This window comes from Lutra lutra, chromosome 13, assembly GCF_902655055.1.
Source record: "Lutra lutra chromosome 13, mLutLut1.2, whole genome shotgun sequence".
In the NCBI taxonomy this organism is placed as follows: Eukaryota; Metazoa; Chordata; class Mammalia; order Carnivora; family Mustelidae; genus Lutra; species Lutra lutra.
Window position 1 is genome coordinate 6456981 of NC_062290.1, and position 26042 is coordinate 6483022.

Genomic DNA, 26042 nt, shown 5'->3' on the forward strand with positions numbered 1-26042 from the left:
CTGTTCAAATAGAGGGGTTATGAGGGCGGAAAAGGGGAAGGCTAACCACTGGGGACCCCAAGTCCAGGACAGGATAAAGGGTCCAAGAGACAGGCAAGGGATGGAGGGAGAAGGTGGGGCACAGGCTTTGTTTAGTTACCGTACAAGACCGAAGTCTGCAAGAGTCATTTGAACTACGTGCTGGTGTAGCAAGGTCTGCTAAAAAGGAAGGAACCTTGCTCAATGGTTATGAACCTCAGTTTTGGGAGTCAGACAGTCCTGGGTACAAATCCCAGCTTTGCCTGGGACCTCAGCCACGGGACTTCAGCCATTTATGTTCCTTTCTCCTCATCTGCGAAAGGGCAAACTTCCCACCTCATTGTACTCAGGCTCAAATGGGAAATAAATGTGCATAAAACCCACAGAAAGCTCTCAACAAATGTTAGCAAATCATGGGCTTGGTGAACTGCAAGAGAAATAACTTTTCAAAGAAGAAAATGTGTCTCCTTTGTTGTCTCATAATTTGGGGAATCTTGTATGAAACCTGTAAGTGATTAATGGAATTGGAAGACAATGAAGTATCTGAAATACCCAGAAGAACTGAGCAAAGTCAGTTTATCCTCCAGAAGTGGGAAGAGGCTTGGAGATTAGGCTTTCAGTGGTTAGGTATTTCTGGTAATGATGCATTTATTGTTGTTGATGACTTACTTCTTTACGAATTATAAGTAACCAGATAACTCTTGAGCAACAGAACAGTGGTAAAACATAATTTGATTATATAAACTCACTTAAGCTCTCTTCCCAAAGGGTTTCCTTCTTAGTTGAGTAAGTAAATGGAGCTTTAAAAACCCGAGGGCACTGAACTCGAGTAATTGTCTCAGTGCAGTTAAAAGAATAAACACACAGCATGGACCCTCTCTGGTCATTTCTGAATGGAAGTTCCAGTCCCAAAGGCCACCTCTTTGCAATCAACATGAAGACCTCACAGAGACATGTGATGCTCACGTCAGGAGACTTCCTGGACACATGAAGATGTGCTGTGACAGCTGTCCCATCTGTGGACACAGTTAGGGACACTGAGACCAGGAGGCCTGGGGGAACAAAGACCTCAGGCCGCACGTGTGGGACTGGTGGGAGGGGCTCATCTCCTTAGTGCTGCCTCTGGGTCTTGTGCTGGAGAATGAGGCACAGCATCTTCCTCGTCCTGGCTGAGGGGGGACCACTGCCCGGAACACAACTGGAGCCGGGGCCCAAGGAGGAACAGCCCAGAACACACAGCCTGGAACTTCTGGGGCCTGGGACAAGGTCCACTTATCCCGGAAAGTGCAGGAGTGTTTGCTGGAAAGGAAGTATTCTACCTCTGGTAATGGAACAGGCAGTTGGCAGATACTTCTCTAACGTGGGGTTGTAACATTTCTGGCAACGAGTGAGTCACTGAAACACTTTCTTTCCATCAACAGAGGTGTTACTGTGGAGTGCGCTAATTACAACAGAGCACTCTTTGTTGCAGTCGGGTCTGTTTCCTTAGCAAGTGCAATGAATTAGCTCCTTCTCCATCTAGCCACTGAGTTGAACGACGGCTCTGAAGTGAATTATTGGCTTAATAGTCACTGTCTCTGATATTCTCTGCTATTAGATGTATGTTTAACATTCTAAATAGGAAAGGCCCCTGAAAACACCTGCTACGTTAATGCACTGCTGCAGGGGGTTTTAAATGGGCTGCTTGGTGTCACTGAAAATGAGTTCGTTTGCTTCGAGAGTGCTGGTCCTCAGAGCATACATGACTCTGGATCTCCAGCACCGAAGACAGGGCGTGGGGGGGGGGGTGTTTGCGGGGGCAGGGGGGATCTGCAGCTCCTCGGGCAAACTGCGCTTCCTTGGCACCCGGCCAGCGTGTCGCTAGTCCCCACAGGACAGTTACTGGGAGGCTCAGCTCTGTTACAGGTAATCACAATTTCTCACAAGTAATTAATGTGGAAAGCTTTCTCTCTTCATAAGCAAGCGTTCCCACGAGCACGCATATGCTCTCTCTTGAATTCCCCGTCCCAGGTAAGCACATCCTGTCTGACCTAGCGGGGGTTTTGCTGTCTGAGCTACTACGGGAGCTCTACCAGAGCCTCATCTGGCTCATGGTAATTTTCTATAGCATGTATCTTCATTTGAAGTTTCCTTTACTGCTTGCTGCTCAAATTTTTGGCAGGTAGGTAACTTTGATTTTACAGGTTTTTTTTTTTTCTTTTTGTATATTGTAAAGAAAAAAAATCCAATGTCTCACATTAAGCAACATCTAACAAGATATTGAGTAGCTATGAACAATCTTTTTTTTTTTAAGATTGATTGATTGATTTTAGAGACACAGAGAGAGAAAGAGAGAGCGCACCAACAGGAGGGAGGGGCAGAGGGAGAGGGAGAGAATCCCAAGCAGACTCCCTGTTGAGGGCAGAGCCCAATGTGGGGCTCCATCCCAGGACCCTGCAATCATGACCTGAGCTGAAATCAAGAGTCGGATGCTTAACTGTCTGCACCACCTGGGTGTCCCTAATGTTCTCTTTTCTGACTATTAAACTGAATAGACAGACAGACAGGTACATACACACCCCCCGCCCCCACACACACACCTTCTCTGGCCCTTCTCTGTTCTTCCTCAATTTACCTTCAAATTCCTCCCAACAGATGGCGTTAAGAACATGTATGCAACATAAGGTGCAGGGCAGAGTCTAACATCTGTGATAATTTTTAAAAGATTTATTTTATCATTTTGGGTTCATATAGCTTTATGTGGGGTTTTGGTTTGATAGGCTCGAGGTGTATATACCATGCACAGAACAACCCAAACTCAGAATTTTAGTGAGTCCCCACATCTGCTTGGTTCTGATTTGGTTTAAAAAATGAAAGATCAGGGAGGGACATTCAAAGCCCCAAATTCTTTTTCTAATTCTTTAATATGTGGAACTTGGGCCACGCCAATCAAAGGACCTATTCTCTAAAGTACTTATCAGACACATGCAAGATATGTATACGTATAGAGAAAAAACATAAGTTTATTAGACCTCATATTCCTGAATAATCTAAAGCTGACATGGAACAAATAAATCACGTTATTTATTTATTTTTATAGTTTCCATTATTAAACTCAAGTCCTGGAGGTTTACAACTGACTCAGCATCAAGACCGTGTCATCCTCCTGTAATTCCTTTATCACTTGCTTAGTGTCCCATGGAGGAGTTCCTAGCAATAAACCGAGGAATGACGATGACATCATCTCTGAGCAAAAGGACTAAAGGTAGAAGGAACCACAGAGATTTTCTAACCCAGGGCCAACTGAGTATACAGCACACATGCCCCTACTCTCTGTTCCCAAGCCCTTGGCAGACATCAGTAATCAATTCCAGAACTTCTGTTTCCAATTCCTTCTCAACAAACATATCCTGCCAGACAGTCCACTATCTATAATGGGGAGCTGGCATGTGAATGAAATCCTTGTTCTTCCAGCTCATCCAAATCCCTCTTCTTTCTGATAAGAAAACAAAGGCCCAGAAAGTTTAAGTATCAGATACACTTTCTTAAAGAGCTCTGAAGAGTCAGTCCCATTACTTTAAGGTCTCGTTTCGTTTTCCAGCATTGGCTAGGAGTAATGGGGGTGCTTTGGGCCTCAAGGGATCTATGATCTAGTTTTGAAAAGGAAAAGGTGATCATGCGAAATATCTGTAGACTAAGTGTTAATCTGGGGTACTGATGTCAAGATTGGAGAATGCTGAAGTAGACAGAAGAAAATTTATGGAGGAAATGGAGCTCAGGCTAAGCTTAGGGCTCATTTATTCACTCAATAAACCAGGACAATGTCTTACTCTCCAGGTCATAAATGTCTCATCAACAAATCAACAAATGTTTCGAGTCCACCATGCATTGTGACAGATGCTGCGGGTTTAGGGAGGCTCATGGCTTAGCGGGGCGGGGTGGGGAGAATATATTCTAACTGCACAGTATTGCATACAAGTAGATGTTCCTTCTGCACGGTGGGGGTGCACAATAGTTCTTTTCCAAGTCTGTGCCACTTCTAGGATTCCATCTCCTGCTAGAGATGGTCACTTCCTTCCCCTGGAGGACCAAATCTGGCCACACCCCATCAGCTTAACCTGCTGAGCACCTCGAGTTAACTGTCATTTATTTTCCATTCCCACTGCAGCTGAGCAGCCAAGGGCTCTAGCTCTCCTTGTCTGGACACAGACATGAGTCCCCTTGGTAGTGTGCCCACCTGCAAGACTGCCCTCCCAGGATCCATTCGCCACACGCACCTGTCAGTGATCTTTCCCAAGCACAGCTCTGACCATGTCCTTGCCAACATAACCCTCAGACCACGTCCAAACTCATCAGCATGGCATTCTAGGCCACCCCCCACCCCCAGGAGCTGCCTCTGCCTCTTTGGCAGCCTTGTTCCTTTTATTTTCCCATGTCCCTCCATCATACCCTCCGCTGCAGTCTTGCCCAGCTCCTCCGTTAGAAGGCAGGAAAGGCAGGCTTTGAAGGTGGAAGGAAGAACCCCACAGCCTCATGACCAGAGGCACAAGGGTGGGTCTGAACCCACCGTGGAGGCCAGTCTGGCTGATGAGACTGCCAAGTCCCACCAGAGCAGCATCCCTCCGACTGCACCCACGGGGATTCGCAGAGTCCTGGAGGCATGTTTCTGCCCCTGCCCAGTCTCAGGGGAGAAAAGGACAACACAGACCAAAGTATGGCACCCCAGTATGGCACTCGGCCCACACTACTGTGATTCCCAGGAGGGTCGGCAAGGACCGGCTACAACAGGGAGCTGGGGAGCAAGACAGAGAGAAGCAGCCCAAAGGAGGGGAGGGAAAGGAACCGGAGGATCAGTTTTCATCTGAGTGACCATGACTGTTGAGTCTCCGTTCACTCACCCCTACGTGGGCAATGTTATAGTGTCCTCATAGACAGTTATGGAGGCAACACCTACTTTGTAGCCGCAAAACATTTTCACTGCCTTTTTTCCATGAGCATTTCCTAATATTTCACCAGGCATGATAGAAATGAGGTTGGAGAAGTATAAGAAGTCAAATGTGTAGCAGGTTAAGTGCCCTCTAGCCTCCTTAGCCTGGCTCTGCTTCCACCCCCTGCCCCCTCCCTCAGTCTGTGCTCAAAACAGCGGCCAGGGGGAGCCCAGGGGGAGCAGATTAAAATACAACCAGACCACCTGCTCTGCTCAGAACCCTTCAAAGGTTTCCCACCTCCCAGGAAAAGTCAAAGTCCTTAGAGGAGCCCACACTCTCCCACTGCTCTGTCCCCTCCAACCTCCTCTCCCTCCCTCCACGCCCTGTTCCTTCTCAAATAAACCAGGATGCTCCTTAGATACCTGTGCACCTGTTGCCGCACCTCCTTCTAGTCTTGGCTCAGTGGTCTCCTTCTCAGTGGGACCCTCCCTGTGGCCCTGCTTAAAAGCGCAAGCCCCTCCCAGCCCCCTCCCTGTTCTCACCATCTGACACACACCACGTGGTAGTCTACCTCTTTGTTCTGTTGATGGTTACTCTCTGCACTGGAGCAGAAGTTCCATGAGGAAAGGGGTTTTGACGGTTTTGTTCGCTGCTTTGTGCCCAGGCTCTGGGACAGTCTCTACCGAATGGACAATCTAAGTGTTGGCTGCTACAGATATATTCCAAGACTGGGCTGATTAGAGGCCCAGCAGTACCAAGCATGGGAGTCGCAAAACCAAATGAACTTTATCAGTAATATGCATATTCTGGAATGCTACCATGCACAAGGCTCTGTGCAGGTGAGCACAGCCGGCCCCCCTCATCAGAGGCCTCACAGACACCCAGAAACAGAGGAATACAGCATCTACCATGACTCAAACGAGCACTGCGGAATGCATGTTGCTGGGGCGCAGGGTAGGGGACGGGAAGCCGGGGCAAGGGTATTCCTAATAAGCTGGAAGAATGTTCTCCATGTCAAGCAGCGGCATCTGAATCTATAAAGGACAGCTTCCTGAGCGGCTCGGAAGAAAATGATTCAGAATGAGTAAGCTTGCCAGCTCTGTCATGTAAATAACATCTTCTTCCTTTCCTGAAGACCCGTAAGGTGGAAATCAGGTTTTCCAGGTGGCTGGAATAAGGCACGTCCTGGATAGAAAGTGCCTGCTCTGGGCTGTGACGGGGGTGAGGATTCCCCGAGCGCTTTACCAACATGACACACACCATCCCTGGCGTGATTTTTCAGCCTCACAGCGGTGCGAAAGCGACACTGGTGCAGTAGTAACCAGACTTCAAATTTTTGAATTTTGATCTCTTCCTGGGTGAGTGAGATGTGGTGCCGTCCTCTCTCGTGACGCTGGGCATGGCAGCCCCGCGATCAAGAGAGTAAACAACAGATGGGCTCACAACCATTCTGCACCCAACAACCACTGTTCCTCACCTTCTCTCTCTAGGGCGTTCAACAGATTACATGAGATACTCAACACTTCCTTATAAAATAGGCTTCGTGTGAGATGATTCTGCCCAACCGTATGCTAATGTAAACGTTCTGAGCACATTTAAGGCAGACCAGGCTAAGACATGCTGTTCAGCAGGTCAGATGTATCAAATGCATTTTTTGAATTATGATATTTGATATTTCCAACTTCCCATGGGCTTATGGGGACCTAAACCCATCCCAAGTTGAGGAAGATCTGTACACGAAATGATCGTCACTGAGTCACTTGAATCAGAATGCCGAGACACAGAATTTTTACACACAGTGCTTCTGTTTGGACAGAATTCCCAGCTGGAGCACAAAAACATCTACCCTTAGAATTTCTGCCTGTTCAATGAATTGAGATCCAGGCTATGGGGCATGAAACAAAATGGTTAATCCTTCCCATATTTTTGTAAAAAAAAAAAAAAATCTCTTTAACTGCATTTCCTCTCATATCCTAGGTCTTGAAAAACAGAGGCTTTAAGCGGGCTCATAAAAACCTTTGTCCCTCATTTCAATAATCAAAATATTTTAAAGTGTCAGGGCCACTGAATTATAGCAGGGATCAAACATTTTGACGGTGGACCAAACATTTTGGTGGCTATAATCAGAAGACGACATTCTGTCAGGGGAGATAATAAATTTAACAGTTTCTTCTTTAAAAAGGTCTAGAAAGGAGGATGCCGGAGAAAGCTGGTGACTTTCTGTATCAATTAAGACTTCTAAAATAAACTTACTATCAGTTTATATATGGACTCAGCCTCACTGTTGTAAGTTAGCTGGAATTTCATTCTGGTTAAATAATTGAGCTCGTGTACTCCAAAGAGAGGTATGATTTCCACTCAGACCCAGTGCTCTAGAGAAAAAAAAAAGACCCCGGGAGGTGCCTGTGATAGGCACAATGGGGATGGCTCAGGCTTGACACTTCTCAGACCAGGAGTGGAAACCCTCAGGCTAGCCCTGTGCTGTTCCTGGAGGAGCAAATGTCCAGAAAGACCTCAGTGGGGCACTTGACATTTTTATATGGTGGTTTCTCTTTCTTGAGAAAAGTGTCTGAATCGAGCTTCACCCAGGTTAAAAACTGTTGGAAAGTGCCCTGATGCCAAAGGCCAGATCTGCAAAATGGGCATGTAATCTCTCTTGACCCTGAAGCTGTATTTTTGCAACAGGTTCCAAAGGCCAGGGAACAACTGCTCAAAATCCTCTCCAAACCAGCCTCCAGTGAATGGGTACACTGAACATTGGTATGCAACACTTGGTTAACAGGTGAGTATTCCTGGAGAACTCTGAGGCTAAAAAGGCAGCATTGTTCCACTTTTACCAGGAATTAGGAGGAAATGCTGATCTAAGTTACCCAGTAACTATCCTTAAAAAGGGCTTAACAATTAATTCTGGACGCTTATCACTAGGGAAAACAAACAAGGCCATTTCATCGGTTTGATACAGGGAAATCAAATCACTCTCTCTCTGTGGCATATTATTTAAATGTAGTGAAGGCAGGATAAACCTTCCCTAAAACCCCCTAAGCCCACTTAGCCCTTGGGAGAAATAGAGTTAAACAGATAAGAAAGACTTTCTTCTCTACTTCTTTCCTTTCCTCCACAAATGGCCTCTGCTAAAGCAATTCCAAGATGTTATTTCTTTACTCGAAAACTGACTATATTTTGCACAAGGTTCTGGAGGAGCAAATCTGACTCTGAGGATTCCATTAACTTCCACAGGTTTTTTTTTGGTGGGGGGGCGGGTAGGGCATCAAGAGTAGGGATAGGCAATGCCCAATATTCTGAGATTCAGAAATCCCTGGAGAAGGTGCAGGAGGTCCGGAGGCTGGCACCCCATCCCTTTTTCAGCAAACCCAGCTGCTGTTTCCAGAGGGAAGATGGGGACTTCAAAGGAATCTCACCTGCTAGCTGTCCCCACCTGTGTGAGCTCAAGGAGAAAAGGAGACGGACTCCAGCCCCAAAGGAGTGGATTCCAGAGCCCCAGTGCTAAGACAGGCAAACTGGCAGAAATTCATAATCGAAATCGGAACAACTCCTACCTCTGAGCAATGGCTCAGACATCCGCTTAGTCCAGTAATCATTTAAATACACCCTTGTTTAAAAACACGCAAATAGGACTCAAAATTATTTTCAATAGAACAACAATGTGGAGAGCGAGGAGGCTCCAGGATGCTATTTTGGCAGGTTACCAGGGTGGGAAAGGAAGAAATGTGAGTTCTCTTAGCTCTCTTTCCCCAGTGACCTCCTGCGGGCCGTAACTGCACACACCTGAGTTCGGGCAAGAATTTGGCCCAGGGTGAGCGGCAACACCCTGTACCTCCCTCCCCTCGGGGGCCCAGCCACCCCTGGGGCTAAGGTGCCTCTGCCAGTCCAACCGAGGACCGAGGACCCTATCCACACTCGATCCCTGTCCAGGCAGCACGGTTCTGGGAAAAAATGGGGGGGGGGGGGCGCCGGAGAGCACACAGGACTGAAAAACCCATAATAAACCGTGTCTGCTTCCCAACGGGAAGGACCAGGAGCTTCGCCTTCCCCTTCCAAGCCCCTCTGATCGTTTTGGGTAAAGCAGGAACCCGCAGCTCGTGGAGCACCGAAATCGGAGTCCCCGAGGAGCTTTGTTCTTCGCTCGCAGACATTGGCACCCCGGCGGGGAAGCCCCCGCGTGGCTCCGAGGCCGACGAAGTGCACCCGCGGCGCCTCGCCCACCCTCGCACCCGCCGGCCCCGCACGCGGCCTGGGCGCGGGGAGCGCGTGAGGGCGCGCGCCTCGCCCACCCGCCAAGCCGCTCACCGAGCACCACCGCGGCCACGGTGGACAGCAGCAGCCAGTTGTTCCTCAGGAAGCGCTTGCAGTCGCATCCCTTCCTCGCCGGCTTCCCCATGGCGGGCGCCGGAGCCGGGAGCAGCCGCCGCGGCCGCCGCTATTGTGCGCGGAGCTCGGCCGTGAGCGCAGGGACCGGTGGAGGCTCCGCGGCGCGGCGGGGGCGGGAGGCGGGTGCGCGCGGGCCGCTGCGGCCGCCGCTGTCGCTGTCACCCCGCTGTCACTTGGGACCGCGCGCCGCGCCTGTCGCCCGGGCTACCTCGCCGGCAGTGCACGTTGGGCGCGCCCGGCTCCTCCTGCCGCCGCCGCGCTCTGCAGCTCGGGGGCCAACCAGCGAGGAAGGGGGGAGGAGCGGCGGGCGCGTGGGGGCGTGCGCCGTGCGCGCCGGGAGCCCGGGAGCCCGCAGCCCCGCGCCCCGCCAGCCTTCACCTGGAGTCGCTCGCTTTGTTTTTTTTTTTTTTTGGTCCTGCCAGACCAGCTTTTCGGATTTGGGGTTTCCTCCTCGTGGAGCCCAAATGGGCGGAGCCGCCGTAGTCTGGCCGTGCGCCTGCACACCCGCTCCCCTCCGCGTTGCACACGCCTGCCCCCGGGCGCCGCGGAGCCCTCGCGGGTGGGGAGAGGTGAGGGAACAGCTCTGTCGTGGGTGCCCTTTGCTCCCGGCCGCAGCCGTCTAGAACGCCTGAAGCCCCTAGCGGAGAAGAGAGACGGCTGGGGAGTGGGGGGAGGCAGAGCAGGACTTGGTGAGCTCCAACCCCTAACCCCCCGCCCCCATTATTAATTCTTTCTCGGGGTAGTAGGAGGGGAAGCACCAGTAGGATGGCCTGTGGACACAGGGCTTTCAGTGGGCCCTCTTAGAAACTTGAGTGGCTCTGTGGCCGCTGAAGGCCTCCAAACTGTGAGACTTGGCAGAGTAACTAGGTGTGAGCACCGGGCGGAGCGGTGCTGGGTGAAGGTGGGAGGGCCCATTCCTAAGGCCAAATGCACTGGGAAGGCAAACGGGGGAGTTGGAGAAACTAGGTAAGTGGTGCCAAATATATTATGCGACCCTAAGTGAATTTTCTAGTTCTCTTCAATTCTTCTACCCCATTATTTCACCGTCACTTACACAAACTCTTTCCTTTCCTACACCACCACCTCCGCAGCTCTAGGCTGCCTTCCTGTCAGCTTTCCTAACATTAAGTAAGATCTGCACTTTTTTTTTTTTTTTTTTGCTATTGTGGAGGTTACTCTCTGAATGGGGAGGGTGGGGGAGCTCCCCAACTGGATTATCTGATGACTAAAACCCCACAATTAGAGCTTCATTCCTTTGGCTGAAATTGATGCAAGCCTTCTTGAAGAGATTATAATTCAGCTTTAAGAACCAGGTACACTTTAGTATGAATAACTTTATCAGTTTTTCTCCAGAAACTAAATTTTGAGAGCAGGAAGGATAGAGGGGGTATCAAGGTCACTTTGTGCCTGAGCAGGATCTGAGGAAATGTCAGAAGGAGGGAAACTATCAAGAAAGAGGGGACAGAGATAGCCACCTCACAACACACAAAAAGCTGGGAAGTACTCAGGAAAGAAATGGCAAATATATTATGACATTGTCGTGCAGTAGTACATTATGCAGCCTATAGAAAGGAAGTTCATGAAATTTTTAATTGCATGAGATAGCTTATGTTATGATATTAGGGAAAAAAAGGGAAAGGGGAAAAAGGGGAAAAAAAAGAAGATTACATTGTGCATACAGTTTGGTCACAACTGTGTAAAGCAAACATAGAAAACAAAACCTTATACTTAGGAAAAAAAAAGTCCAGAAGGAAATACGCCAAATTTTTAACAGTGGTTGTCTTTGGGTGATATAATAATGTGTTCGAATCTTTCTGCTTTCTATCTTTGTGTATTTTCCCAAGTGTTTCCCTAAAGAGAATGGGCCCTAAAGAGAGAAAAAAGTGGAAGGACTAAGATGAACTTTGTACATCACAACTTTTTGACGTCTAATAGAACAACCACACCTGGGTTTTATGCGTAGGATGTTTAGGTTTAAATCCCAGTACCACCACTTACCAGCTGGGTAACTTTGGGCAAATTGCTTAAATTTCTTTGTCTGTCTCAGTTTCTACATCTGTAAAATGGAGGCATTAATATTATTTCTCTCACGGGGGTATGGTAAGAGTCGAATACAATGTTTTTAAAAGACTTAGTGCAGGCACCATCCCCAGTTGTACTTGGAGATAATGGGAGCAGGTGCCTTTTACTCCCTCTCACCTGTGGCCTGCCTGTCGGGAACGCCTCCTGACGTCAGACCCACAAGAACCCTGGCATTTTTATCAAGAGTAATTGCTGTTTAAAGTTGCCATGGACCCTAAATCTACTGCATTTTCACACCTAAGACTCCATAGAGTATGTAACTGGCTTTATGCTTATTTAAATTATGCAATTTTAAAATAGTGCAATATAAAAAGATGAATAAAGCCAACATGTACACACTCATTTTGAAGTAATAAAAATCTCCTAAATTAAATGTAAGAGTCAAGAATCTCCAAAGTTCAAAGCAAGTAGGCCAAGAGAATTATAAACTGCATTCATGCCATTGCTCCTTGGCGGTCCCACTTTAGGTGGCAATAAAAAATAATTAATAAGCAGATATAATGCACTTGCCTTGTGCCAGGCACCTTTCTAACCACTTTGCACACATTATCTCCCTTGATCCTCCCAACAGCTGAATGCCGTAGGGACTGGTGTTCTACCTCGTGGAACTGCTGGAAGAATCAGATGAGATACTTTGTGTCATTAACATCTTCGTCTTACAGCTGAGGAATCTGGGGCACACAGAAGGTAAGGAAATTCCTTCAGTTCCCTTGGTTGGTAAGAGGAAAATCAAGGTGAACTAGGTGGTCTGGCTCAAGGTGAATGGACCGCCTCTTATATGAGGAGCAGACACAGAATTGTTAGGGGTTACTTTATGCAGGATCTTCAGGAGTCCATCCTTCCGAATCCAGGGGACATTAGGGTGTCTTGAAGTGCTGTTCTCAGGTGGAACCTGCCTGCATTTTGGTGGCTGAACTCCTGAATTCACTTTCTGTGGCTACTACTGACCCCTGATTCTATGATATATTTGCCTGAGATAAGCACTACTTACAGGTAGTAAGCATCACTTTGGGGGGAGATAGGAGACTTAGGGCTTTAGATTTATTTTTAAAATTTTCATTGTCTATGATAGTCATGAATGCACATGATCTCAAACTGGACAAAAGTTAAGAGATGTTTCTCTTGTAAGCTCTCTCTGAGGGGAACTTGACCACTCAGGTCTTGGAACAGGAACTTCACTCTCCTGGGGTAAGACCTTAAAGCCAAGTAGAAGGCATTTGTAGGGTTTCCCCCCTCCAATAGGTGTTAACATCTCCTTTTTCTCAGACCCCTCAGATGCCTTCAACCCTGCTGATACAAATCTTTGGCCATGTCTTAATACATTACATTTTGCCAGTGTGCTTTTTTTTTTTTTTTCCCAAACATTTAAGCAACTCTGGCATTTCTTTTACTGCTGTTGTTTCTTTCTTTTTTTCATCCTCAGTTGTTGAGTCATGGACTCTCTTGTTACGAAAGGAAAGAGACTTTGACTTTGCCATACAAGGTTATATCATCAGGTGACAGCATTGGCTTATATATTACTGGGACAGAAGTGAAAAGCATTCAGGGGCAAAAAGTAAGGCATCAGCTTCTGATCACCTCCAGAAATAGTAGGCTGGTTTTGGTCTACCATCATAAAACATATGCAGTTGGTTGCTTTGTCCTCATGCTGTGGTAATGGGAAGAAGGAGGTCATGGGGTACCAGAGTCTCCTTCAGCATCTACCGCTGCATAGCCATTCATGACTGATGGGTGGTAAGAAAGATGCTGTCAGCATATTCAATCTTTTTAGCAATCTCTTCCTTATTTAATTCATCTTGCAATTATAAATTAAAAGTTGAAAGAACTATAATTCATTAAATCTTCACAATAATTCTCCAAGTAATATTTTATAAAGATGATTTGGCCTGAAGAGATTTATATATTATTTAGATGTCCTTGCAGGCTGAATGGAACAGAACTTTCCCCACAGGCTTTATTGTTTGCTTTGACAAACTGAAGATCAATTCTGTTTCATTTCAGAATATATAATACATACATACATATATATATTTATCTGCTTCGTAGAAACTGTGTGTCCTTGAGCAAGTTGTTTAACCTCTCTGAACCCCATTTCCTCATCTGAAGATACCATTTGAAGTAATAAATACAAATGGCCAATACATATTTGAAACATGAACAAGTTTTCAGTCTCACAAGTACTCAAGGAAATGAAAACTTAAACCAGTATTTGTTTGCCAGTTAAAGATATTTTAAGATAAAATATTTAAAAATGTATAATTTTAAGATTATAAATTGTAAACTTAGAGAAAGTATGTAGAAATGGGCAGCGTCGAGGACTGCTGGTAGACCTAAAAAATGCTATGACTTTTCTGAGGCTTATTCGGTAGTTTGTAACATCTTTCATTAAAAGTATTTGTATTCTTGAACTCAATCATTCTACCTCTTCAACTTTATTCCCCCCAAAAAATGATGGTTGGGGGGTGGGCTGTCCATTCCAGTTCAGTTGGAAATAATTTCACTACCTAATAAAGTGGATAGGGTAAAGATTGGTTAAGTGTGTAAAGGTATCCTGGGCAATGGAATACCATTCAGGTATTGAAAAGCATATTTAAGCATGTAATTCAAAAATTACATGGGAAAATGGTAAGGACACACAGCTATGTTTTGAAATGGCAAAAGTAAGTTATAAAACAGTGGGCGAATTGTTTTTTTTTTTTTTAAGATTTTAATTATTTATTTGACACAGAGAGAGAGAGAGAGATCACAAGTAGGCAGAGAGGCAGGCAGAGAGAGGAGGAAGCAGGCTCACCGCTGAGCAGAGAGCCTTATGCAGGGCTTGATCCCAGAACCTTGGGATCATGACCTGAACTGAAAACAGATGCTTAACTGACTGAGCCGCTCAGGCGCCCAGTAATCTGAATATTATTAATTTGTGAGCACGTGTTCTTTGCTCTGCTAGGCCAAGGTGTTCATATGCTTGGGAGATTAGGATTTGCTACAGAAGGAATTTAAAGAACAAAATATACTAACATTCCACTTCTACATGAAGTTTAGGATTATGTAGCAGGAAAGACTATCATCACGAGAAAGAATGTTTCGTAGTCCTTCACCTCCCCGTTAGAGTATCAGAATCCCAGCATGAAAGAACCATCTCAGAGAATTCTCTGGAGTGGAGGAAGGACACCCCGTTACCTATAAGCAGCTGTCCCTCCGTTGAAGCAGGAGGTGAAGACACAGGGGGATTAGATGAGAGACTCACCACTTTCTGGTCAAGGGAATGGTGGGAAGACGAAAGGGAGAGTAAAAGAGATGCTGGTCCGGTTTTCTCTCTCCAGGCTTTGCCAAGGAAGGCGGTGTATGTTAGAGACAGGAGGGTGACAGCTCTGTTTCTGACCACCCATTAAGGGACTGGCTCCCAGACTGTTTCTTACCAACCCGGGTGCAGCCACATCAACACAAATGTGGCAGGAAGAGGACCTGAGGCAGGGGAGAGGACCTGAGATTTCACGTCCTAGGCACCCTCGGCTCCTGGGGGCAGGGATGCTGAGCTGAGAGCCTCGGGATGGTCAGTGCCAGATGAGGCGACTCTCAGAGTCTTGGGCTGGGGGAGTCCCGTGTGAACCGGCCCGATACAGAGGCTCACTTCTTTATTCCTGTCAGCAGCTGAGGCCAGACTGAGGCTGTCCTAGAAGTCTTCAGCTCTAATGAAGCCAAGAGAAAAAGCAGAATATGTCTTCCCAACTGCACATTTTAACCTGGAAGACCTGCAGGGCAACTTGCAAGCAGGGAACATGTTCTGGACGCCAGGATCCAGGTGGGTCCACACATCACGTTGGGTTGTTCATGTTTTAAAGTCTCTTTCATTTTGCAACAGATTCCCCATCCCCCCATCTCATTTGTTTGTTAAAGGGACTGGCTCATTTGTCCTATAAGTGTCCCCCATACTCGATTTGGCTGATTGCTTTTTCATGGTGGCAATTGATTTGTTTTCCTCCCGCACTGTTTCCTCTGAGCTGGAGGTTAGATCTAGGGGTCTGACAGCTGGCAGGGCCAAGATCCAACCAGCACTGGATTCTGATGTCAGCCTGATTCATCTGGGATAAATTCGCCGTCAACATTTTGAATATGGTTTGGCATCTGCTAGTGATGGTTGCTTAAGATCGCTTTATTTAATTTGTTCTCGTTCTATCGTTCCTCTGAATATATTTGCTGGAATTCTTCTATAAAAAGAATTTTTACCTCATCAGCTATTTGGTTACCCTGAAATAGAGTTTGTACAGAAAAGGCAGGATCCGTGATGAACTTTTTCCCTTTGCTGGTTTTCTCAGTCATGAATTGGGGCCCTAGCATCCTCCAGTGGTGACTGACATCGTTTTGTTCCCTTGTTTTTTCATGCGTGTTATGATGGACACTGTATTAGGGTAATTATGCTTACTGGTGTTATTATGAATACTACTGTTGAACACTGATGGGCACTGTATTCGTGTTATTATGTCTACTCGTGTTTTTGTGAATACTTTTACTAGCATTATTATGAAATGAAATTTATTATGTTATTATGAAACACATAAATCCATCCAAAACATATAAATCTGTGTGCGCATATGTAACTGATTGAAACACATAAATACACATGTTTCAATCAGTTATACATGTGCACATAGATTTTATATCGTTTGGATATATTTATGTGCTTCAATCAGTTATACATGTGCACATAGATTTTATATGTTTTGGATGGATTTATGTGTTTCAATCAGTTACGATCGTTATTATTTTCCTTGCTCAAATTGCCGAATCTTTAGCTAACTGGAGTCCATTCATTTTGGCTCCCATGTCCTTTGGCCAAACCATTTGTCTTCAAATAGTGTTCTTATTTTCTGGGTCAACAAGATGTCCCAGGACCCTCTTGTACATTTCTTGCCCTAGAAGCAGCCATTTCCCCAAAGTCTCTGGGTTCCTTTTTGTGGAGAATAGTGTTTAGAAACTGTAGTCTTGGTGATGGGGGTACTCATCTCTACCAGGTTCTGGTTTGTTTCACTTAGCTTAAGGTCCTCACGGCTCATCTGTGTTGACATGAGTCAGAATTCCCTCCTTGTCACAGCTGAATAATTTCTATTTGTTTATTCGTTCATCCACTGATCAACACCTGGGCTGTGAATAATGCAGCTGTGAAAATGGGTGTATCAGTATCTGTTCAAGTCCCTGCTTTCAATTCTTTCGTGTATATACCAAAGTGGAATTCTTTGGGGTAATTCTCTGGGTTATGTATATTTTTAAAGATTTTATTTATTTATTTGCCAGAGAGACAGAGAGACCATGTACACACAGGGGAAGTATCAGACAGAAGGAGAAGCAGACTCCCTGCCAAGCAAGGAGCCTGATGAAGGACTCAATCCCAGGATCCTGGGATCAGGACCTGAGCCAAAGGCAGATGCTTAACTGACTGAGCCACGCAGGCGTCCTCTATGTATAATATTTTGAGGAACTGCCATGCTGTTTTTCTCAGTGGCTGCACCAGTTTGCATTCCCACCAGCAGTGTATGAGGGTTCCAGTATGTCCACATCCTTACCAACACTCGTTCTTTTCTCTTTATTCATCTTAATTGTAGCCATCCCAATGTGTGTGAGTCAATTCACATTTAACACTGCAGAGTTTTGATTAAACTTTTTTGATTTTACTCGTCACTTTTTCTTTACTTTGGAAATCTTGGCTCTTAAAGGCCTTAAGTATTTATTTCCTAATTCTATAATGTACATGTAATAGTAAAAAACAAAACAAAACAAAACAAAACCATATATATATGGTTCAGTTGGTTTAACATCCGACTTGATTTCAACTCAAGTCATGATCTCAGGGTTGTGAGATCGAGCCCCACATCAGGCTCTGCACTGGGCATGGAGCCTGCTTGAGATTCTCTCTCTCTCTCTGTCACTCCTCTCTCTCTTTCTTAAAAAAGAAAAAAAAATTGTGTGTGTGTGTGTGTGTGTGTGTGTGAACATTACTTCTAATAGTAAGACCACTGAATGCAGCTTAAGATTTCTTGTGGCGCTTTTGACCCCAGAATGTATCCCTCAAGGTATATACAGTTAAATTCCTGTGTTCAGTGGTCCCTTGAGGTAATTATTTTCCCTTGTGTGGTTATGTCATCAGTTTGAATGAAAGCATGTAAAACATTTACATAGTTCAGTCGAAACTAAAAGAGCACAGAGCATTCTCCTTTTAGTCTTCATCTCCTTTCCCTCTCCCCCTGTGTAATACTTCGTAGCTATCTATTGTGCTAGTTGTCCTTCAGTTGGTTCTTTTTAGAAAACATAAACAAAATATATTTTTATTCTCCCACCCTTTATTACACAAAGGTAACATTGTCTAAGCCCTGTTCTTTGCCTCACTTTGTTTCATTTATCCTGGTGCTCGCTCAATATTCTAATACAGACATCTTGCTCATTCCTTTTTCTGTTCAATACTCCTTTGTGTAGCTATTGGTATGAAGAAGTCTTCCTCATTCCTTTGAAATGCTACAGGATACTATATTGTGTGGATAGACCCATAGTTTTTTTTTTTTTTTTAAACAAACTTCCTACTGATAGACATTTGGTTCTTTTCCAGTATTTTGCTATTACAATTAATATCACAAGGGATAGCATTTACCTCACTCAAAAGTGTGCTGGCAAGTGTTTACTAGCAAGCTCTCCAAGAAAAAAAAAAAAGCAAAGCTTAAGAAAGAAAGAAAAAAGAAGAAGCCTTGATTTTTTTGTTTTTGATATAATTTCTTTGTTTTTGATCTAATTTATTTAGCTTTACATCTGTATAATTTCATTTTATTTTGTTTTGAGAGAGAGAGGGAGAAAGCGTGAGTGGTGGGGAGGGGCAGAAGAAGGGGGTAAGAGAGAATCTTAAGCAGACTCCACACTGAGTGCACAGCCCCGCATGGGACTAGATCTCATGACCCTGAGATTATGACCAGAGCCAAAACCAAGAGTTGGACGCGCTAATTGAGCCACTCAGGTGCCCCTAATTTTATTTAAAAAAATGGAAGTGCTGGGGCACCTGGGTGGCTCAGTGGGTTAAAGCCTCTGCCTTTGGCTCAGGTCATGATCCCAGGGCCCTGGGATTGAGCTCCACATTGGCCTCTCTGCTCCGAGGGGAGCCTGCTTCCTCCTCTCTCTCTCTCTGCCTGCCTCTCTGCTTACTTGTGATCTCTGTCAAATAAATAAATAAAATTTATTTATTTAAAAAAATTTTTTTTTTAAAAAATGGAAGTGCTTAGGGGCAACTGGGTGGCTCAGTTGGTTAAACATCTGCCTTCAGCTCAGGTTATGGTTTCAGGGTCCTGGGATCGAGCACAGCGGTGGGCTCCCTACTCAGCAGGGAGTCTGTTGCTCCTTCTCTCTCTCCCTCTGCGGCCCCACCTCATGATCTCTCTGTCTCTCAAACAAATAAATCTTTAAAATAAACAGAGATGTTTGACAGCCAGCTCACAGATATTCCTGAAAGTTAAACAGTCTGCTCTTGTGAGCCAGTACGAGCCATCACACCATTAAGTCCACACCTCATTTTAGTACCTGAGTAGAAACTTCTATATGTCTAAACTAGAGATCCATCAGTTTTTTTTCTCCAGAAGAGAAGTTCAAAGGTAGACAACTTAGTGCTTATGTTGGAGCTCCATGGTGGTTGGTATCCCATGCTCCTTTCTCTCTGTTCTGCTCTCTTAGCCTCATGGTCCAAAGTGGCTGATGGAGCACCGGATATCATGTCCATATGCCAGACAGCAGGAGGAAGTGAAGAAAGGCTCTGTGTACTCAGTTACTTTTTAGGATATTCCCAGAGACCCCATCTAGCACTCTGCTTACAATTTGCTGTACAGCACTTGGCTACCTGGTCATATCGAGCTGTAAGAAAAGCTGGAAAATGGGGATAGTTGTGCATATTGCTGCCTCAAATAAAATAGGTTTTTTTCTTTTCTAATTTACTAGGTAAGAAATGAAAAATGAATATTGGCTAGGCAACGAGCAACCTGCTCCCCTTCTCACGAAATCTTTTAAGCTCAGCCGCTCCAAAAAGCCACCTTTGATTATGTCTTTTCTTCATCTCTTCTCCGAGCTCCAGTGCTGATGCTCCAGTGATCATTGTAGAAACGACACATATTTTCTGAATCACTGTTTTGGTGTTTTATGTGTATGCCAGCCTCCCAGATTCTAATCCACTAATGATTATATGCAATTATAAATTCATATGGGCAAAGTCTGTATTTTACATTTCTTCTTTGTTTCTCTTAAAGAAAATGTATTTTACATTTCTTCTTTGTTTCTCTTAACTTAAAAAAGATTTTTAAGGTGTAAAATGAAGTTAGTGATATCTATACTGTTACTGGAAGAAACAAAGAAACAGTACACATGAAAGACTAAAATGTACAGTGTTACGTACACGTCCCTCCCTCTCTCTTTCTCTTCCTCCCTCTTTTCTATTATTCCTTCTTTCTTCTGGTTAAATATAAAGGGAAGCCATGGGAAGATGGAATGCAAATATTTTATCTCGGCTGGGGGAACGCCGTGTACAAATTACTGGTGGTTTTCGGGACCTGGAACTAGAGACATCCGCTTATGTTGGGCCCAGCTCCTCTGTTCTGGGTGTATCACGAGAATGACTCTTTAAGTCCACACCTAGTATCCTACCTGCTATTAACATATATTCATTTTCCCTGTCTTTGAACTTTGTAATTGTAAAATCACACCTCAGGCTTTATTGAGTCTGGCTTCTTTCAATGCACATGACATTTGTGAAATTCACCCATGCTGTTTTGTTATAGCAATAGTTTTCTTGTATGACTGTGTAACAATTATTAACCCATTATGTTGTTGACAGACATTGGGTTATATCCATCTTTTGACAATTATAAATAATCCTGCTCTGAACATTTTTGGGCCTGTCTTTTGGTACGGTGTGTATGTGTTGGGCATATAGCTCATTATGGGAGTGCTGGGTCATAGTGTATGCTTATGTTCAGGTTTATGAGATATTTCCAGATTGTTTCCAAAGTGGCTGTACCAAATGATATTCCCATCAGCACTGTGTGAGAGTTTGGTTGTTCCCCATCTTGACCAATATACTAGGGAAGAGTCTACCTAGATTCTTGTTTGGGACCAAGTGCTCATTGACTTCGCTGCTGGTCGTGTTGGTGGCGACAGCTCTCTGTGAATTTCCCTCAGGCAAAGAGTGATTCCACATCCAAAGTCAAGCACCTTCTTCTGGGAGTAGATCTGTGGGATGGTGATGGTGCTGGTGGTAGAGGAGGTGGTCATGGTGGTGATGGTGGGGTGGAGACAATTTCCAAGGGCCATGCCAACTCTGAAGTTTCTTGCAAGACTAATTGAGGCCTGAATTGCAGAATTTTCCCCTCGGTCCAGTCCTATGTCTCTCACACTTTGAAGATGTTTTACTGCCCAGCAAACCTCTTAGTATATAAGTTTGGAAGTGCCAGATAATGTTTCCCTGGGACAGTGATTAGGACAGTATTGTTAGATTTAAAAATTTTTTAATTTTGGCCCTTCTGGTGGGCATGTGATTGTGGTTTTATTGTCCATTTCTGCAATGGCTAATGAGAAGGAGCACCTTCTCATATATTTAATGGGAATCTATCTCCTCTTTCGTGAAGCGGCTGTTCAAGTCTTATTCCCTCTTCTAACAGGTTATGCATCGTATTCTTTGCTTGATATGAGCCCTTTGCTGGATAGATATATTTCAAGGATCTTTTCTCACTATGGCTTGCCTTTTTTACTTTCTTCTCATTTCCTGAATTTTAAAATTTTAATGTGATCCTGTTTAACAAAATTTTCTGTTAAGTTTGGTGAATACTGATTTTGTTGAGGAAATACTTGTGCACCCCAAGAGCACAAAGATATAAGGTTTTCTATTCTTAAAAGCTTTATTGTTTTACTTCTCTCCTTTGATCTAAAATCTTCCGGCAATTCCTACTTTGAATGGTGTGAGGTAGGGGTCAAGATCCATTTTTCTCTATATGGCTATCCAGGCAATCCAGCAACACTGATTGAAGACATCGTCCTTTCTCCAGTGCACAGCAGTGTCCCTTTTGTATATGTGTATGTGTGGCTCTGTTTCTGGATTCTCTGTTTTGTTCCATCTGTCTGTTTTTCTGTCTTTCCACCAATCCCCACTCTGTTTAAATTACTGTAGCTTTGTAATTAGCATGGATACTTTGATATACATCCTCTTTTCCTCTTTAAGAAAAACAAAGAGAATGATCTTGCCTATTCAGGATCCTTTGGATTTTCAAAGTTTAGACAGGTTGTGAATGCACACCAAAAAATTTTCTGGGGTCTCTTTTGTAGATCAGTTCTGGGGAGAGTTGGCTTCTTTATGATATACCAGGTTTATGGATTTTGAGTCTTTTAATACATGAACCTGGTATATTCCTTCACTATTTTTTTTAAAGTTGTAATTTTCTGTGTAGCTATCTTGTGCATCTTTCACAAGATGTCTCACAAAAACATCTAGGTTTTTATGATTGTAAATGATATATTTAAAATTATTTATATTCTGGGGTGCCTGGGTGGCTCAGTGGGTTAAACCCTCTGCCTTCGGCTCAGGTTATGATCCCAGGGTCCTGGGACCGGGCCCTGCATTGGGTTCTCTGCTCAGTGGGGAGCCTGCCACCCTCCTATCTCTGTCTGCCACTCTGCCTACTTGTGATCTCTGTCAAATTTTAAAAAATAAAAAATAAAATTATTTATATTCTAATTGTTTATTAATGATATCTAGAAAACAATAGATTTTTGAAAGGTTTTTAAATTTATTTATTTGAGAGGGGGAGTGAGAGAGAGAGAGAGCACAAGCAGGGGGAGATGGGCAGAGGGAGAGGGAGAAATAGACTCCCCTACTGAGCAGGGAGCTTGATGCAGGGCTCGATCCCAGGACCCTGAGATCATGACCTGAGCCAAAGGCAGATGCTTAACAAACTGAGCCACTCAGGAGCCCCCACAATTGTTTTTTGTTATATTAATTTTCTTTCCAGCAATCTTGCTAAATTCATTTATTTTAATTCTAGTAAGTGTCTATATATTATTTCTCATTTTTTAAATATATAAATACATTATTTGTAAACAATGACAATTTTAGTTCTTTCCTTTTTGCCCTTCTGTTTCCTTTTCTTGTCCTGGTTAGTACATAGAGTAGATGTGGTGTTAATAGACATCCATGTCTTCTTCCCGGTCTTAGGAGGAAAACTTTCAATATTTTACCTTAAATAAGATATGCCCTATTTCTTATCAGATTATGCGAGTCCCTTCTAGTTAGCTAAGTGTTTTCCTAATAAATGTGTTGAATTATATCAACCGAGCTTTTTTGCCTTTATAGAGATAATTATATGATTTTCCCCTCTTTTTCTGTCAACGTGGTGAATTATGGTAATTATAATTGAATGATAAGCACTTGCATTCCCGGATTAAGCCCAGCTTGGTCGTGATGTACTATCCTTTTCATGTTTTCTTTCCTGATTAAATTTGCTGATTTTATTTTCTATTTTTAAGATTTTATTTATTTTAGAGAGAGCATGAGTGGGGCGGGGTTGGGGGTAGGGGGAGGAGAGGTAAGAATCTCAAGCAGTCTATGAGGGGCTCCGTTTCACAACCCCGAGATCATGACCTGAGCCTAAACCCAGAGTCAGTGCTTAACCCACTGACCCGCGGAGTCATCCCTACTAATTTTAAAAATAAGTTTTGCTTCTAGGTTCATGAGCTCTTTACTAGCGTAATACATTACTCTCCTATAAAGCCCTTGTCCGATTGGAGTATAAAGGTTTCATAGGCTTTAGGACTCAGCTAAAAAGTATGTGTAAAAGTATTTCTCTAGAAGAATTTATGTAATATTTTTCTCCTCCGCCCCCCCCCCCCTTTTAAAGGTTTGGAAGAATTCACTAGCTGATCTGTTTCATTATTTTCTAGTTCAATTCTACTGAATTCATAAAACATTCTGAATGATTTTAATATTTGAAATTTCTTGATCCTTACTTTATGGCTTACCATGTAGTCAATTTTAGTAAATGTTCCCTATGCCTTGAAAAAGTATTCTGCCATTGTCTGGTTCTGTGTTTTACCTATATTAATTATATCAAGTTTCTTAACCAGGTTGTCTAGATCTTTCATATGTTTGCAGATTTTTTTCTTCTTTATTCTTTAAGTTACTAAGAGATAAATTAAAATCTGGGGCGCCTGGGTGGCTCAGTGGGTTAAAGCCTCTGCCTTCAGCTGGGGTCATGATCCTGGGGTCCTGGAATCGAGCCCCGCATCAGGATCTCTGCTCAGCAGGGAGCCTGCTTCCTCCTCTCTCTCTCTCTCTCTCTCTGCCTGCCTCTCTGCCTACTTGTGATCTGTATTTGTCAAATAAATAATTAAAATCTATTGTAACTGTGGATTTGTCTATTTTTTGGTGCTGTCAGTTTTTACTCTCTGTGTATCCGAGTTGTATTATTTGATACACACAGCTTTAGAATAGATGATTTCGTGATGTATTGAGACTTATTCTTATGAAATATCCCTCTTAATCCTTAGTAGTGCTTCCTACCTAAAAGTTTTCTTCTTTTCTAATACTAGTGTAGTTATGCCACCTTTATTTTAAGATTTTTTTTTTAAGATTTTTTTTTTTTTTTAATTTGTCAGAGAGAGAGGGAGAGAGAGCGAGCACAGGCAGACAGAATGGCAGGCAGAGGCAGAGGGAGAAGCAGGCTCCCCGCCAAGCAAGGAGCCCGATGTGGGACTCGATCCCAGGACGCTGGGATCATGACCTGAGCCGAAGGCAGCTGCTTAACCAACTGAGCCACCCAGGCGCCCGCCACCTTTATTTTAATTAGTGTTTTCATGATATGTAATTTTCTATACTTTTTTTTTTTTTTTTGGAAGGAAGCATACTTTTATGTACAGATCCCTTCCACCATAACTGATGTCACTGGCCAATCCAGACTTCCCAGGGCTGGTTGGGGTCCATGTGGAATGTTGAGGTATTCACCAGGGCTTGTGAGAGCTGATAGATCCATGGTTGCTGGGCAGATCAGTACTGTGGAGGGGCTGCTGTGATCCTCTATAGAGCTTGGCTTTGGGCTGATCTCCGGGAAGCTGGGTGAGGGGGTGGTGGAGTTGCTGCTCAATGACCTGAGTCTACAACTTACTTTCCACAGCCGTGCTGTGTCCGTGCTGTGTCCACCTGTCATCTGAGACTGGTGAGTTTCTTATTTCGATTCAGACTTGTTCAATCTGTTAGAAGTCAGCTTTATGTAAGGCATGATTTTAAAGCAGCTCACAGAAAAACTGGCTGCACAGATTTAGGAATAATTCTGGATAGTTGACAAGTTTAGCATTGTTAAAAGGAGTATGCAAGGATTGAGAAATTTTTAGATGCCAGGCTAGAGCGTCCTTAAATATGCTCAGCCTTACAGACTCTTATAGAAAGGTGAAGAGAACATTTTTCTCTTATGAAATATTGCTCTTAATCTTTAGTAATGGCTTATATCTAAAAGTCTTACAATACTGGTCTCCTTTTTAGTAGCTTTGTTTTAATAAGTGTCTTCATGATATATAATTTTCTTAATTTTTAAAACTTCTATGTCCTTATTATTTAAGGTGTGTCTTTTGAAAGTAGTTGGCTTTGATTTTATTTCCAGTCTGAAAAGCTTAGCTCTTACATTGAGTATTTATTTGTGCTTAATTCAGTTACTAATATATTTTGAATTCTACTAACTTAATATTTGTTTCACCTGTTTTATGCTCCTTTTTTTCTTTCATTACTTCTTTTTGGTTTAAATAATTTTTTTAATCATTCTAATCAACTTGTTGGTTATACGTTCTTTATTTCTGGAGATTATTACTATATTCATTCTCGAATTATTAGTGTCTAATACAAATTGGTACTTCTACATAGTGACAGGACCTTGGAACGTATGAGTTCTACCTTTGATGTTTATGTTGTCGTGCGTTTTAATTTTACACAAATATAAAATTCCACGAGACAGAATTAGTAGTAATATTGGTGTTTTCTTCATGTAGTCCACATTCATTTAGGTTTACTTATATATTTACCTTTTCTGGTGCTCCTAATTCCTTCCTAAATTCTGTATTTCTGTTTGGGATCATTTTTCTTTTCTTTTTCTTGAAGATTATTTATTTATTTATTTGATAGACAGAGATCACAAGCAGGCAGAGAGAGAGGGGGAAGCAGGCTCCCCGATGGGCAGAGAGCCTGATGTGGGGCTGGATCCCAGGACCCTGGGATCATGACCTGAGCCAAAGGCAGAGGCTTAACCCACTGAGCCACCCAGGTGCCCCTCATTTTTCTTTTTCTTGGAGAATTCCCTTTAGTAGTTCTTGTAATGTTGGTTTTATGACAATCAGTTACCTTTTTCTTTGTCTGGAGATGTCTTTATCTCACTTATAGTTCTGAAGAATGCATTTGTGCTTATCTTAGTCCCTCCTCTGGCCCAGTGTAAACACTTCATGCCCCAGACCTTGTGCTACTCTTCTGACTGGGCTCCTGGTGCCTGACTTTTTCTTCATGCCCACACACCAGCTTTAATCCACCCAAACCTAGGAAGGGCATTTCTTTCTTGTCTAGTAACTATGGACAAGTGAGTCCTTGGGCAAGCCAGGGAACTTGTT

General features: G+C 43.8%; 1 protein-coding gene and 1 long non-coding RNA gene across 4 annotated transcripts in view; one reads left to right on the forward strand and one right to left on the reverse strand.

Annotated features, from left to right (window-relative positions):
• The window catches only part of SLC1A1 (solute carrier family 1 member 1), a 76827-nt gene extending 67387 nt beyond the window's left edge, over positions 1-9440 (reverse strand). The window contains exon 1 of the mRNA XM_047700482.1: positions 9234-9440. Coding sequence (XP_047556438.1) covers positions 9234-9324 — 91 coding nt within the window. The 5' untranslated portion in view covers positions 9325-9440. The remainder of the gene's footprint in view (positions 1-9233) is intronic.
• Positions 9441-9788: 348 nt separating this feature from the next.
• Positions 9789-26042, forward strand: part of LOC125083655 (uncharacterized) — a 39712-nt gene continuing 23458 nt past the window's right edge. For 2 of the 3 annotated variants that reach the window (XR_007122330.1, XR_007122332.1), the window contains exons 1-2: positions 9789-10280; positions 11968-12083. This is a non-coding gene — a long non-coding RNA (uncharacterized LOC125083655). Of the gene's footprint in view, positions 10281-11967; positions 12084-24293; positions 24408-26042 lie in introns of those variants that run through there. The other variant, XR_007122331.1, reaches the window with a different exon arrangement.